Source organism: Nannobrachium achirus, assembly GCF_963921795.1.
Source record: "Nannobrachium achirus genome assembly, chromosome: 6".
In the NCBI taxonomy this organism is placed as follows: Eukaryota; Metazoa; Chordata; class Actinopteri; order Myctophiformes; family Myctophidae; genus Nannobrachium; species Nannobrachium achirus.
Window position 1 is genome coordinate 41224092 of NC_137815.1, and position 17004 is coordinate 41241095.

A 17004-nucleotide genomic window follows, 5' to 3' on the forward strand; every position below is an offset into this window, starting at 1 on the left:
ACCTCATGCTTCCTTCTATTCATGAGGAGTCCAAGTTGTTTCTTTTCACCTGACAGGGGGGATTTCCCCGGGATGGACGTAGCGCTTTGATTGATTGATTGAAGACTTTATTAGAAGTTTGCATAGGAAAAGGTACAGTTTCATGACGCGTGGAAGGAACACGTTATTCCAACCAGTTCCTTTCCCCTCCATCAAGCGCCCCGGCAGGCCAGGGGGAGGCATTATTGAGACCAGGATTACTGCATGTTTTTGTGAGGGTATCAACCCTAGGAGACACGGGGAGAACTCCACACAGAAAGTCCCTATCGCCGACCCCACCTAGGGTGTGGGCGCTGATGATCGTAGATATTGGTTTTAATATTTCTTTATATATATATATATATATATATATATATATATATTTTTTTTTTTTCTCATAAATTGAATTATAGAGATTACACAATACCTTTTCCGATAGTAGGCTAATCTTGTTTTTGTAAAGCCAGTTTTAATTTTATTTCAATCAACTAAAATGTGTTTGTATTATTATTTGTATTCAAGTGATTGATTGATTGATTGATTGAATACTTTATAAGTTTGCATAGGAATAGGTACAGGTCAGTACATTTAACTGATACAAGGTCAACTAAAAGGAATTGGGGTCTCTTTTTACTCAGTTCATAATAATAATTCTTTGTTATTTCGTTAGTTTTAGTGTAATAGGATCATAGAATAGGATCTAATCGGATCTAGTGCACTGGATGGGCAACTGAACAGGAGGAGCACACGGGGGGGAGGGATCGAGGGATGATGATGATGACGACGGTGATGACGAAGAGGACGGGTGAAAGGCGAAAGTTCAGAGGTTCCAGTGTTGTTGTCTTTGTGTAAAAAGGAGTGGAGCTGATCTCACATCACTCTTCCCCTCTTCCCCCGAGTCCTTTCTAATCTCTTCCCCCCCGAACCTCTCCCCTCTCTACCCTCACAACCCCACCCTCCCCCCGGACACCATCTCCACGCACACATCAGGTAAGATCCACGCGTGTTTTTTTTAGCTGATCTCTACACTGATCAAAAAGTAAAAGCTGGAGAAATCGCGCCCAGCAGCTAACAGGCTAGCCGCCGTGGCTAACAGGCTTCATGTGAGCTCCACCAAGGCCTTCGCGACGAGCATGCAGCAGCGGGCATGCGCCACAATGTTTTGGTTTATTTGTGGCTTACTTTATTGTGACTTTACAGGAGTTTCCCCGACCATGTTGATGTAAACATGCGATGTAAACAAGGCCCGTGCGAAAACAGAGAATTATTGCAGCCATAGGGGGGGATTGTAAACTGCGCTGGCTGGCTAGTCATTCATAGTTATAGCTCATAGGCTAATTAGCTAACTAACTAGCAACTCGCGTGCTCGCCCATTCATTTCGCACGGCCAGCAAGCCACATGCTAACCGGCTAGCTGCTAGCACTAATAGCGCTTGTAACAAACGTCAGGAGAAGTCCTCAAATCTCAAAATGCCACTGTTCGAGTGGCTTTCAACCTTTTTCACATCAAAGTGCGTTATTTATTGAGCATTTGAGCCGCGGACCACCATTTGACGAGATTTAGCCTCTCAGACACAGAACTTAGGATATTTTGTTGTCGTTGGATGAGATTTGGTCCACAATTCCATGCTGTGTTGATGTGGTACCACAGGAGATGGCATGGCAGGCAAACGTTGACCAAAATAGCAATTCTTCTACATTCTCTAATTGTGTAGACTTCTTGTAAATTAAGTAATGCTGATGTTTAACTATAATTTAATTATTGGAAGTAGGGAGTGTAAAATTAACGCAAATGGACCCGTAAGGTTTCATTCTACACTTTCTACAAGGGTCCGTCCACGGTCCACTTGGTTACAAACTCCATCATTTTGCAGGGGACCACCTGGAACCCCCCCAAGGACCACTGGTGGTCCCCGGACCACTGGTTAAAAACCACTGCTCTAGTCTAAACCCTAGGCCTAGATGATAGTTGTTACAAACTATGTTATGACTTCATTTCGCAGCAATAGCAACTATTTAACTATGTCACACGTTCATGTAGTTTGTTAACTAGTGGATTTAAGTGGTTTAAACAACATATGGTCATTTATTGATTAAAATCAGCCGGCATCCTGTGTCTGCTCTACTCTGTCCCATTGTGTCTTACTCTCAAGCGTCACCTTTTCATTTTTTTTTCGTTTGTCATACCATCTCCCTCCTTTTTTATATTCGCTCATCAACCTCCCTCCATAGATTCATCTCTGTGACCAAAGACCCCAGTTCCGCTCGGACATCTACGCCCACCCATTCTATGACAGAAATGGACTCCGGTGTGATTGAAGGAGGACTCAATGTCACTCTCACCATCAGGCTGCTCATGCATGGCAAGGTGAGGTTGGCCAAACATGACCTATAACTTCATATTATGGAAATGGAATCACTGAGAGCCACTTTATCAATGGTAGAGTTTTGAGTTATATGACCAATGAGAATCTTGAGTTGGTGATAATGACCCGTAGTAGACCTCTAAGCAAAGGTGAATTTATTTTCTCTTTGCATGTGGCTGGGTTGATGAGATGGATAGACAGTGTTGTGTTTTAGTTGAGCCCGCTTCCATAAATCCCATTTATACTTTGTTGTGTGAAGGTGACTATAAATGTCCGATAATGTGGCACATCCGCGCTGCATTGTGAACTTGTAGATAACTTGTTTGATTGATTATTTTATTAGTCAAAAATGGAGAACAGTACAAGTATATTCAATACAATTGAAATTTAGTACAGTTAAACACCCTGCCTAAAAGGACATCTCAAATAAGACCTTTTACGGTTGGTCTTTTTTTCCCGTTGAAAGCCCTCTGTATTTAATTCATGGACATAATAAATAGCAATTGTAGTGATGCACGGAAGCGGGAATTGAACCCAGGACTCCCACTCGCCAATCCAATGCACAACCAGTCGTGCTAATAGGGCTGAGCCCGATTAGCAGGGCTGTTGTCGCTGGTTCATGGCTGGTACTAACTGTGGGGGCTACAATCCCCCCCCCCGGATCTTTGGAGCGCGCCCTCGCACTTCACATTTGACGCTGCGGACCGCCGCACACGATGTGGACCGGTCCCTCACAAGAGGGTATCGTGCTCCTCGTCCTGCCGACTACGCCAGATTGTAGTGATGCACGGAAGCAGGAATTGAACCCAGGACTCCTACTCGCCAGTCCAACGCACAACCAGTCGTGCTGATAGGGCTGAGCCCGATTAGCAGGGCTGTTGTTGCTGGTTCATGGCTGGAACTAACTGAGGGCTACACAAGCAAAGACAACATTCAATAATATCGCAGTTATAAAAACATGTACAGGATCGGGCAAACAAGGGGGTTGGGGCTAAGTTATGGGGGGTTGATGCTCACTTCTCTCCTGTCTATGGGAGAAGTGATAACTACCTCCTTCTCTGAGCATATATTAGGTTTCAGCCTAATATATGGTTGGGCGACAGTGGCTAGGTGGCTGTGACTGGCAGGTGACTGTAGAGTGGCCTAGTAGAGTGACCGGATGGCAACCGCAAGGTTCCCATTTCGATCCCGGACTGCCCCAGAGTTGGTGTAGAAGTGTCCTTGAGCAAGTCACTTCTTGACCCGATGTGCAGGTTGAGGCCTTGCGTGGTTTCCTCCGCCATCAGTGCATGAATGTGTGAACTGTGAATGTTATGCCCAATCTATGTAAAGCACTTTGGATAAAGGCTACCCGGTATATGCACCATTTACTTATTTACATTAAAAACAGACAGATTTTCAGCCAAAAGGCAAAAAAATAAATAAGATGACTTATAACAGAATGAACTCTGCCCTTCATGAATAATGGGGAGAATTACCTGTCTAAGTCTGTTATTTTGAAACGCAGATGAGTTCATGACATGAATCTCTTGGGGAGGTTTGAACATAAAATGACATCAAAGTTCAAGTTAACATTCAAACTTTTCCATTACTTTATTTCAGGAAGTTGGAAGCATTATCGGCAAGGTAGGTTCTTCCAAATAAAATAAGAAACATGAAATGTGTTACAATTATATTCACTATAAATAAAGCTTAAACTGACTTCATACTCTGCTTATAGAAAGGAGAATCTGTGAAGAAGATGAGAGAAGAGGTGAGACTTAATTATTACACTAGCAATATTTTGAAGGCAAACGTGGTTACATTGCATTGCAATTAATGGGATGTTAGGATACATTTGTCTTGAATAACAGAACTTAAGCTTTTTTCTGGTTTTAGAGTGGGGCTCGTATCAACATCTCTGAGGGAAACTGTCCTGAGAGGATCATTACCCTGGCAGGACCAACCACCGCCATCTTCAAAGCATTCTCCATGATCATTGAAAAGCTGGAAGAGGTCGAGACACTTACTTCACCCCATATAGATAGATAAACCATGTCTTATGTCTGAAGTAAAAGAAATGGTAGAATTTTCTTCATGGTTGCTTTGAAACAAAAGCAATGAAACTTAAAGGTCTCTACTTGTTTGTGGGTGGTGAACAGGTGTACTTGGGCCAACAATTACTCGGCACACTGTTTTGCAGGCACTAACAAAATCTTCAGTCAGTGCTGAGATTTTGAAATACTGTGCCATGTGTGTGATGTTCAACATGTGAGAATGTCAATAATATTCCACTGACAAGTGAGCTAGTGTAACTAATGACTCCATGTCTAACCAGCAAAATAACATTTGTGAACTGAATAAGAATCCCTCCATCCCGCGATGCATATGCCCCAGAGCCGAAGGAGTAGTGCTGCACGGTTAATCATTTTCAAACTATTTACAATCGTGCAGCCCTACGAAGGAGGCGTCTACCTTTCTACGTCTATGCTCACGGTGCAGAGCCGTAGAGCCACTCTGCATTTTTGAATGTAAACAACATGCTGTGATAGGAATTAGAACGGGAGTGTGCATCGCCACCACCTAGCCACATGGCATGCACACTACAGTGTTTTCAATAACTGTTACACCTCCGTCTAAACTCAGAATGAAAAGTGAGTACGCAACGGGACTTTTTCTCTTACTCTAGAGACCGCTGTCGTCTAACTGTGGCCTAATTTTTATTGCTAATAATATTCGTTCCTCTTCCCCTTATTTGGAAATTACATAGACGAGCACGAAACCAAAAATAAAATGATGAGAAAGTTAATGCCAACCCATGGTTGGCCTAAAGAAAAAAACACCACTAGAACACTGTCTCTTATTGTGTTTTATTTTTTGTCAGAAAAGGGATGAGATATTACACAATCCAGCCAAGCGAGAACACTGTAAAATATGTACTTATCTCTGTCACCATCTTCTTCCCCAGGATATTAGCAGCTCAATGACAAACAGCACAGCTACCAGTAAGCCACCAGTGACACTGCGCATTGTGGTTCCTGCAAGTCAGTGTGGGTCCCTAATCGGGAAAGGTGGCTGCAAAATCAAGGAAATTCGAGAGGTATACTAAATGTCTTTAATTTATTTAGGATGATGCTATTAACCTTACAATATCTACCATGTAAGCCCTATTTTATACTTGCTGAAAATGACCAATCTATCTGTTGATCAGCTATTTTAAAAGATATTCCAACATAGGGATGCCAGGTTGTAAGTGATTAAAAGTGCAGGGGCAACGTAGAGCATGTAAAATGATTTGAATGATCATCAGTGTTTCTTTTGTACTTACTTCCTATGGAATTGGGGTGCAAATGTAGGGTCTTGCAGTGCCCTCAGTCACTTGTCTCTTTTTGTGTGCTTAAGTCGACAGGTGCTCAGGTACAAGTAGCAGGTGACATGCTTCCTAATTCCACGGAGCGTGCCATCACCATTGCCGGGACTCCTCAGTCCATCATAGAGTGTGTGAAGCAGATCTGTGTGGTCATGCTTGAGGTATGTGGACTCCTCACTACAATCCTTTCAATGGACCTGGGGGGTTGGGGTGGCACAGGGGTACATTTCCTGTCCTCCACCATGGAGACTAGGGGTTTGAATCCTTTGCAGTGCCTCAGGCTTGGCCGCCCAGGTCCATATGAATACAATTGACCATAGGGAAGTTAGTTAGTTAAATACATTACTTCTAAATAACATTTGAGGATGTTTGAATGTTATTTGATACCTAAAAGGTAGGACCTTACTATTGCAGTACTTTGTGGAGACATCTGTTCTCTGTAATGTGACCATGTGCCCATCTGTTCTCCCCTGCTGTACAGTCTCCCCCTAAGGGGGTCACCATCCCCTACCGACCCAAACCGTCAGGATCTCCCGTCATCTTCGCAGGCGGACAGGTACTTACAGCAGTGTGGTGGGCCAAGAGACCTTAAAGAACAGAATACTGATGCTCTGCACAGTAAAATCCTCTAAATTAAAGTATATGGACCCTTATCAGTCCATTTGTTTCCATCAACTTTTTAAACTCTTATATCAACATGAAAAAATGTATGAGGCCTTAAGATGTTTCATCATTGACTGAACAGTTTGAATGGAAAAGATTTTGGATAAGAAAAATGCCCCTATTGTCCTTGAAAGACCCTAACTGTCAGGTGTCGGCTAGTATTCATTTTAGATGCTCCCATTGCAACTTGTGAAAAACATGTTAAGAGCTCTTTTCAGCGGAACCCTATTTTTATTTGTGTAAATGTCTAGATTTTTCAAGGATTAAGTTCAGAATCTAGGTGACTGACTTCACACCCTCCATTATTTCCCCAAAATGACATTCCAAGAGAAGACTTTTTTTCTAGTAATGTTAATGATATAACACAACTCTGTTAGTCTTATTTTATTCTTTTTGGGGGGGGGAGGGGGTCCTTTCTACTAGTTTTCCTTGGTTTCACGTTGACTTCTTTCTTCTGATAATGTGGAGACTGGACAAAACCCTATTATTCAATAGGTGTTCTGCATTTTCACAAGTTTAGAAGTGTTATTCAAGATACGTAAAAAGTGAATTAACAGTCAAATCAGAAATGAGGCCTATGAAAGATTTTGTTTCCATTTGTTTCAGGCGTATGCCGTACAAGGACAGCACGCCATTCCACAGCCAGATGTAAGTGGTAGACATCTCTACATAAGCCTTCCGGAATCACCAGTCTTCCATTTTTGCGCGTGCAAACATACATACATAGACAGTACTCGGAAAGGTTTTCAGGCCCTTTAATGTTTTCCGCATGTTATGTTTCAGATCGATCTTAAAATGGATTTGCATTGGTGCACACTGTACAGCCATTTTCCGGTCTCTCCAGAGATTGATTGATTGAATACGTTATTATCAGATTTGTTAACTGTACAGGTATACTAGTTCAGTCAAAGGGTATGGTAACGGGATGACACAAAGAGCTCCAGGGGCTCAATTCCATTGTGGTCCATGAGTACGTTCAGGGGGGGGGCATATTGTTGGTAGCAGCTGGGAAAATGTCTCCACAGCATGTTGCCACCTCCATGTTTGACTTGAGCCCTATTCTATACTTTGTTGTACGAATTTGTTTCACAGAAAAATAGCCACCTACAAGCGCACAAAATGTTGCATCATGACTTGTACATCAGCCATTTTCAAAACAAATTTGAGGTGAAGATTGACTCGCAAGATCTGCTCAGATGAGCGAGCAGGGAACAGGTATGGGTTTAAGTGGCCTGCTCAGGTTCATAGCTGAGGTTCGAACTGGGAAGCTTCTGATTCCCAGATGGCCACTCTACACACTGAGCCACTGCCGCACTAAGTGATGCTCAGTGTCTGGTTTCATTCCATACACACGATTGGTATGCATGTATACCAATCAAATGGCTAAATCTTCGTTTTGCCAGATATACCACAAATAATTTGCGTAAAGGTGCACTTGGGCATTGCTGCAGAATTGTTTTGGTAGATATCTTTGCTAATTAACAAAACAACAAACTGTTTTTGTTTTGGCGTCATGGGGATGAGGGGGAAAAAACTATTGATTTTAAGATGAGTCTGTAATGTGTAAAACTTGAAAGGGTCTGAAGACTTGATGTATCCACTGTAAATATTTGAGACAACCATGTAATGTTTCATGATGGCTCAAAACAAATTTGTTAGTTTCTTGTTAGATAGTAGGAGAAAGCGCTGGTATTTGATTGTCCAGACTCTCCACCCTTCACACATAACAATCCGTTTACGTTGCTTACCCTTTCTCTCCTTTTTGGGGGTTCTGTTTGTATCCTTCAGTAGTGCATCCGAGAGGAACACAGTATTCTGTTTCGCTCTGTTCACTTTTCACTATTATGTTGTTTCCTGTTCTCTCCCCCATGTTTTCAGTTAATTTTATTTTTTAACGAGCAGTAGACATTCCTCCATCAGCAGCATTGGAAGTGATAGAATGTTAATAGGTTTAGCACTACCTACCACTATGTGTGATGGCGTCAGGATCAGGTATTACCTCCCAAAATGTAAACTATACAATAAGACATTTGTATCTATAGCCCATAAGCAGTTGGTGATTTGTTAATGTGTCGAGGGGATGGTGTTTTCTCTTTGTTTTGATGAAACCCCCTCTCATCCCCTCCTCAAATCACCCCCTGCCTGTGGCTTGTTGACTGCAATAGACTGACCATTTCAGTTGATATCTTGTGGGCCTTGTATTGATGTTGGGTAGGGGGTTCTCTGCATACCAACCTACCTTGTGCTTTGTGGCTCCTTGGGCTTTGAGCCAGAAGACTTCAAGACAGCATAAAGATGGGAAGCAAGCAACCTGCAGTGCACATTCTCTGGCCTCTCTGGTACGCGTGTGCTAGTTTCCCAACGGGTCTGAGCACAACGGTGGGGGTGCGGGTGGGTGCGAGATGTAAGGGATCGCTTATTTTCGGTGGAGACGACGGAGGCACGCCGTCTCAAGCGGACTTGATCCACGTGAGACACCGCCCAGCCCGCTAAAGCGAGCGAGTCGCCGCGTCGAGCGCTGTGAAGTCCGCTTGAGCCGACTTGGCGCCGTCCGAGTTATGTCCTGATAGGGACAGAATCGTAAATCTTCTTCGGCACCGCCGCGCGGTCCAAGTGAACACAGCAGAGCACTCCCTACTTCCAGTTCAGCTCAGACCCGTTGGGGAAACTAAAGGTTGCCTCTGGTACCCAAAATGGAGAGAACACAGCAATGTTGCAACTTTCAGATAGGATGTTGGTACAGAACTTTAAAATCATTGTGCGATTAGTTTGAAAAGCAGTGTCGTCTATTATATACATTGATCTGTACTCACCGCAGTTCCTGTCTTTCCTCTTCCTTTGTTTTTTCCTCCATTTCTCCTCCTCCCCGCCCCACCCCCCCTCTCGCTCTCACAGTCTTCCTCTGCTGCTATCTCTCCACAGCTAACCAAGCTCCACCAGCTGGCTATGCAGCAGAGCCCCTTCCCCATTGCAGCCAGTAACCAGGGATTTACTGGTACGCACCAGAGTGGCTGCGCTGCTTGAGCCCAATTGATAACTTTGTCGTATGCCGAAAATAGCCGATCTACAAGCTCACGCCACATTACATCTGGATTGCGACTCAAGCTTGTAGATCTGCTATTTTCAGCATGCAACCCCATAGTAAGACTGAGCATACATTTTGCATTATTGTGACATACTGTATTTCGTCAATAAATGGGTAGGACTGTCACGATTGACATTTTACATGACGATTAATGGTCACTCAAATAATTGCGATTAACCATTTAATTGTGTTTTTGTCGTTGACAATTACAGTTCTGTTTGGCTTGTAGGCTTTGAAGTTGCACATGGCAGATATGATACACAACCTAAATACACAAAGAAATTACTCACATTTGACAACTTTATACTAAAAAGAATATTGATAGCTTGTAGATCTGCTATTTCTACTATTCTTTTTAATGTTACTTTACTTTGAACATATATAAACATTTTTCAACATGTAAACGATTATGACGATTATCACAAAATAATTGTGATTATGTCAAATAATTGCGATTAGACGATTACGTAATAATTGTGACAGCCCTATGAATGGGAATGCCTCAACTCTCATCCTTGGAGACAGATTAGACACCTCCTTGCCACCCCTATTTAATTTATACAGTATTAAGTGACACACAAGACAGCTTAAATCACAGATGAGATGTCTTTGGTGGGTCTAGGTTTGTCTTGTTTTTTACAATTGTGTACATCTCTATCAGGGATGGACGCCTCTGCCCAAACCAGTTCCCATGAGATGACCATTCCAAACGATGTAAGTATTTCCAAAAGTGTACACCATTTTAGGATTTGTCCTTTAACCTTAGATTAACTCGGGCTCACTCACCTAAATCCCAATGTTGGCACACTTGATTTCCAGTTACATGTTTTCTTATCCAAGCTAGGGTTTAATAGCAATATATTTATATTGGTGTTCATGTTGAACGTGGTACAAATACTGATTAAAGGGAAACTTAACAGATTTTGAAATGTGTGCACGTGATGTCACAGGCCAAATATCACAGATTAGATCACAAATGTCCTAAGACTGTATTGTACATGTGAGCATACGACTTCCAAGGTCACAGTTATAATATTCATGAGGTCGATTCATTATGCATTATTAACATGCCCATTATGTGCCTCAGTCAGTGCTTTACAATGCTCATTTCTCTGCTCCAGTTGATTGGCTGCATCATCGGCCGTCAGGGGGCCAAGATCAATGAGATCAGGCAGATGTCGGGTGCCCAGATCAAGATCGCCAATCCGGTGGACGGATCTTCAGACCGCCAGGTCACCATCACCGGTTCCCCTGCCAGCATCAGCCTGGCCGAGTACCTCATCAATGCCAGGTGAGATGTTGGGAGAGCATTGTCTTACGCACAGTGCTTTATTCATTTACAGACTTCACTAGCCCTGACCCACAATTGTTTGGTATTTATTTATTCATTTTCATCTTGCTGGCCTGGGTCGCGTGTCACTCTTTTCCCTTCATGTATTACCTGCTTATTGTATTGTGTCGCTTTGGATTAAAAGCGTCTGCTAAATGCCTAAATTGAAAATTGTCCCAGACTCCTTAAAGGGCCAGTTCACCTCTGGGACAACCAGATCTTATTTTATTGTTGTTTGGGACAAGATCAACACAATCCTGAGTTATTTTTTGTGTTCGATCTATGTTTTGAGATATCTTAGTATTTCAGCATGAATGATGATGCATCATATGATGCAGCATGATGAGTCATATGATGCAAAATGCATCATCATTCATTCTGAAATAATAAAATATCTCAAAACACAGATTGAACACAAACAATAACTCAGGATTGTGTTGATCTTGTCCCAAACAACAATAAAATAAGATCTGGTTGTCCCAGAGGTGAACTGGCCCTTTAACTCATCAGGCATGCCTTGCAGAGTTTAGAACAGAATGTGTGTAGATAAAATTTGATAAAACTGCTACCTAAATGGTTAACTCTGTGTTTCTCAGACATTTTCATGTCAAGGACATGTGGACCCCCATCTGAAAATATTTTGTGCCAGGGACCCCCGTACAATATGTTTTAAATTGTTACAAGATTATTTGAAATTGGCAGATCTAGGAGGTCACGATGTGTCTTTATAGATCTATCTAGCTATCTAAAAAAAGCTCATAGAACTACTGGGTTAACTACTACTTGGTTATTTGGGTACTTTCAAATTTTATGAAGGTAATTTCTTTAGAAATGGTCTAAGGTTTAGACCATTTCCACATCAGACATTTTGACAGGTACACAGCACTGAATTAAATGACATTAATTGAGTGTGCTTCATTAGTGTTTCCAGCATGAACAGCTCACCGACAGTCAACTTCATTCTGGCACACAGAAACACCTAACTGAAACACACCAACAATAAATGTTATTAACCTAAGCTACGTTTTCCCATCAAAATGACTACTCATAATTGACCATGGCAGCCATTTTGCTCTTACTTCATACAAATCTGATTAGTTATCCTTTCAATGCTATGTCTATCAGACATATTGCCTTTCTTGTTGCCTTACTCATCATATTTATTGTTTAGGTCGGTGCCTTTTTTTGCCCTGTGCCCGAATGCGGCGGACAGCACCCTTTTGCATTAACCACTTAAACCCTATATAATGAGTTGTATGTCTAATCGCAAAAATAGACAATCTGAGAATAGGGACAGACGCTAGGGTTCATGTGGTTTAACACTGGAAGAATGTGGACCATTTGCCTATCAATGTGTCTCAATATGGTCTGTTTGGACTGTAACCATACCCTAACTCCTAAATGCACCCATACACCAAACCCTAACCTTAAGCATAACCATGAATTGTGTATAACCTTAATCTAGAACTGCATATTGAGTTGACCGACAAGGTCCTCTTTCCATCTGCAAATGGTCTGCCTTCCTTCGGCATCAACATGATACACAAAAGGATGCATGTCAGCATGTGAACGCTAAAGATACCCTCCCAATCGCAAGTTGCAAAATGTGATACATAGAGATGCGAACACGTTGCCTCTTAACACACGTGTGCGCACACACGCTGATCCATCCCTACTAATGTACTTTTCATTTATTTGGGTCAGTTTTAACTGCCTTTGTCCCAGGTTGCAACTCTTAATTCCTATTATCCTCCTTTTTAATTTTTTGTTGTCCTAATCACATCCCTGAGTGGTTGTGTATTCCTCCTCACCCTGTCCCCCCCCCCCCACCCCCCTGCCCCTCCCCCACTCACCAGCCTACCCTGTAACCCGTCCCGACTGTGTGTCCCTCTCTCCTTGTCTCCCTCTCTTTCTACAGTGTAGAGTCCTCTAAACCTCCTCCCTCCTCCTCCTCCTTGAACCCCGAACAGACCAGCCTGTGCCCTCCTCTCTCCACTACTACTACTAGCACCACCTCCTCTTCCTCCGCCGCTACACCTTCCTCCTCTTCCTCCTCCTCCTCCTGTGTGGTGCTCTCCCCCTCAGCCTCCATCCCTCTGTCCTTGTTGGCTCCAGGGCCGCCTCCTCCACCTCCTCCCTCCTCCTCCTCCTCTAACTCCTCCTCCACTGAACTCCCGCTCCCCAGCTCCTCCTCTCCCGCCTGTGTCTCCAGTCTGCTCAGTCTCAAGCCCCTCCCCCTCCTGGCCCTCCACGTTGTCAGCACCGGGGCCGGTAACCCCGAGCCCAAAATAGTCCCAGAGCTGACGTCCAAGTCTAAAAGACGAAGGCTCTCCCCTTACTAACGGCGGGAAACGTAAAAGTCGTCCTACTAAAAAAGTACTGACATTCAATAGCCCGTCGTTTGTCTTGTACCTGCACTTGCTTTTTGTATCTGGCTGTGCCATGTTTTCATTTATTGCGCGTACACACACACACACACAGTTGCATCGCCAGAGATACATGGCTGCTGCCATATTTATAGGGGTAAATAACTTGTCGCTTGGTTTGTCCCGTCTCTTCCTAAAGGACTGCATTATGAGTCCATTGTGTTTTTTTAAGGGACTGCCAATACTTCAATAAGCATGGACCGGTATCATTTATTTGACTAAATCGACTAGCAATTACTATAGCTCTCTTTCTCTTTGTGTACGTTCGGCTCAGGTAGCGCCTCTCACTTTAAGATGTCAAGCTGTATTCAGTTTATGGAATTGGGTTTACACACCTTGATGACCAATTTCCTAGTGTTGTCAGCTGTTATAATGAAATAGTCAGCCTTCGGTCTGTTTATGTGCACACACACACGTGCACACACACACACACACACACGTACATGTATATACACAGACGTTTTGCCCAAGCTAGGATGACTGCAACTACAAATCTATGTATTCTGCCCTCAGGTATCATACCAAATTACCCTTAGATGATATACCTGCAAAAAAGAAAATAATAATAAAAGATCGGGAAGCAAAAAGGGACCTCCTCTTGTATAATGGCTGATTTATTCTTATTTGCGCACCGGTGCCGTGCACCGAAAATAAACGATCTACATGCTCATAGATCATTTGTTATTGGTGTGCGTCACCCGTACGCAACTACGTTTAACTCGGGCTTTAATCCTCTTATTCACAAACTCTTTCCTGTATTTGTTTTCTACCCCAAACACCAGGCACTCTTTTAGTTGAGCTTGCACTGTTCCCCTGCACCCCTACTAACCTGAGACACCAGTTTGAGGGCTGCACAACTCTTTAAGTTGACTAAATGGTTCTCATTGAAAGCAGGGAAACGTCCCAGGAGCTTTTCAAATAAAAGCGTTCGATTTACTGTCAATTAATCTAAATGATCTCTTTATCTGTGTAATGTATTTATTTATGATGCTGTAATAATTCTAATGTAAAGAAAGGGATAATATTGTCTGATTGCATGGCTTATTCTTTTCCTGGTTTCTCGATGTGTCTCTCTCTCCAGGCTTTCCTCTGAGGCTACAGGACTGACGGCCAACTGATAAGACACTGCGTCTGCACTAAAGCCTGGTTTATACTTTGTCGTGGGACAGTGTCGTTCGCCGAAAACGGATTTTCGGGGAGACACAGACTTACGACAAAGTAAAAGTTGGCTCACTTTTATACCATCGGCTCCCATAAACAGTCAATGCAACTATCCAACATAAAGGTTTATATATAAGTATATATTATTATATATATACAACACCGCCTCTTCCTCAGTTGAAATCATGTCAGCTACCATTGATTTGATCTGCTGCATTTATTTATTTTATTTGGGTTTTTTATTTTTAGTTAAAAGAAAGAAGACAACCATTTGGTTTTTAATTCCCTTGAGTCCAGTTGGAAGTTTTTAATAATTTGTTCTTTTTTCTTTTTGTCGTTGGATGGAACTCTTCACCCTGTCTTTCTTTGCCATCATAAGTAGAGGTGGAAAACTTTAAATAGGCATAAATTATAGGTTCAGTTCTGTACAGTCAGCTTTTTTTTTTCTTTAAAAAGGAAAAGACAAAAAAATGTAAAAATTAAAAAAGTATCAAAAATACGAATAGAGTGACTGTTTTATTATTATTCCTCTACCGCCCTCCTCCCCAAGGTTAATGTATCCCTTCAGTAACGACAGTCACACAGACCTTTATTTCACACACCCCTCCTCTCCAATCACCCCTTCATTTCAATGCTTATAATGTGGACAACACATTTGTCACTGGTCGGGGAAGGGGTGTATGTCACTGATATTGACGTATGATGACAAATGTATCCAACACTGAGATATTTGAATTCCTTATAAAGAATTATGATTGAGTTCTACACAGTGCAGGAAAAAGAATCCATAGAGTTAATGTAACTAGCTAAATGATTGATAGTTAGTAAACCAAATGGAATATCGTGTACAACTGGAACAAATGGTTCCATTTGTACGCACTCTAGAGTTAAATTACCCCAGCATCCATATTCCGCGTCGCCAAAAGTAGCCCATCTACAGCGACTGGGCTTGTAGATTGGCTATTTTTGGAAGAAGAGATTTTGGTGCAGATGGAATAAAGGGCACTCGCACCATGTATAGTGTAACTCAGGTCTGTTTTACTATGTCTAGAGGGTTTGAGTGGTTAACACAGGATGTTTCTGTGTATAACGAATGCCCCCTCCCTCTGTATCACTCAGTCATTCCTTATTTTTCACCATCTACTTTTGCCCCCTGATAATTTGTTGAGACTTTTGCCGGGGATGGGGAGGATTTGGGGGTTGGGTTTGGCTCTAGGGGTAGAAAGCAGAGAGGACTTTCCGCACCTTTTTCTAAAGACTGCTATATACTACTTTAAAAAAATTAAAATAAAAAAAAAGTTGGAATATTGTTTTAAATGGAGGAAATATTATTTTTTACTACCAAAGGGGAACAACTGAAAATCGACTGGTCTGTCTATAAATGTGTTGATGCTGAGAACTGAATTATTAAGCTCTGAAAACTAGACAAAGAAAGGGTCATGACTTAAACACTAGTTTCCTGCCTCTTTGCTTTGCTCGAGTCAAGATTTTATTTTTATTATTTGCAGGAAAACAAATGCACGTTTTTGAGACTGTAGACCTGGTTGCCACAGCATTGTTTAAAAAAGAAATACAGAAATAAAGATGTGAAATACTCAAAACTACAATTCGCCTGAGAATTCTCTTTAACACAAAGAATCAACTGAAAAGCACATTTCTGGATTTTGAAAGATTTTATTTGTTTCATTTTGTTTTAAATTTTCTTAAATATATATATTGTACACAGTTACAATACATAATGCCATATACTGTATGTATATATAAAAAAAGAATTGTTCGGTTTAAAGGAGGTGTCTTTTTAAATCGGCTTAATGGGTAACATATGAGTGCCTCCACAGTTAAAGACACTAGAGGGCAGTAGTCTTGCTTTTTGGCAACATTTCATTATCTTGATACAGGAGGTTTTCAATTGGACCTGTGACAGATCAATTGCAGGACAGCAAAGCAGACTTGAATGCTGCTTGAAATTAAGACTCGTCTGAAAATGAACACCAAAGCATTATAAAATACAGAAGCTGCCATTTTTAGCTTATTGAGTTTGACCTGCTGAGTCATTTGATAGAACTTTGTGTATAGAATTATAGCTGAGCCTTCTGCAACAAGGGAACCTGTCAAGGTACGTGGACACAATGCAGTTTAATAAGCCCTAGAATTATAGCTGAGCCTTCTGCAACAAGGGAACCTGTCAAGGTACGTGGACACAATGCAGTTTAATAAGCCCTTGAGTCAATTCAAAATTCATTTGTGGTAAAAGGACATTTTGTTTAATAACACCAAAATCTTTCTATGACATTTTGTCTAAGTTTTCTTCCAATACTTTCCCATTGGAAAATCGAGGCCATTATGATGTACTGTAAATTTGCTAGCGGGGATGGCTTTGCTTTTGATCCCCCCTCTGCTCATAATTTATCTCGAGCAGGAATATGTCTTATCCCTGCTTCTGGACAGACTGAATGAAATACATGCATTTCCTTGGGAAATGTAGGCTGATATTTTGATATTTTGATTTTGATAAAATAATATGATCAATTAAAGCAGTGTTTCTCAAACTTTAAAATTTCCAGGTCTCCCCTTAACTCTCACAGTGTACAAATGGACCCGTTGGG

The 17004-nt window shown here is 41.8% G+C and overlaps 2 protein-coding genes across 3 annotated transcripts; both read left to right on the top strand.

Annotated features, from left to right (window-relative positions):
- Positions 1-867: 867 nt before the first annotated feature.
- On the top strand, positions 868-15992 carry LOC308286380 (poly(rC)-binding protein 2-like). Of its 2 annotated transcripts, none has more exons than XM_080727376.1 (13): positions 868-1008; positions 2251-2386; positions 3987-4010; positions 4105-4137; positions 4263-4379; positions 5332-5463; positions 5766-5894; positions 6215-6289; positions 7003-7044; positions 9292-9391; positions 10143-10195; positions 10603-10772; positions 14319-15992. In XM_080727376.1, the coding sequence occupies exons 2-13, from the start codon at positions 2309-2311 to the stop codon at positions 14353-14355; spliced, it is 990 nt and encodes a 329-aa protein (XP_080583502.1). In that variant the 5' UTR covers positions 868-1008; positions 2251-2308; the 3' UTR covers positions 14356-15992. The 2 variants fall into 2 exon arrangements, with proteins under 2 accessions (XP_080583502.1, XP_080583503.1); XM_080727377.1 differs by having other exon boundaries at positions 9319-9391.
- On the top strand, positions 12348-13517 carry LOC308286339 (uncharacterized protein; the record flags this gene model as incomplete). The annotated part of the gene is made up of 2 exons (XM_080727336.1): positions 12348-12376; positions 12730-13517. 2 exons carry the CDS (start codon positions 12348-12350, stop codon positions 13151-13153), a joined length of 453 nt encoding a protein of 150 aa, XP_080583462.1. The 3' UTR covers positions 13154-13517.
- Positions 15993-17004: the final 1012 nt, after the last annotated feature.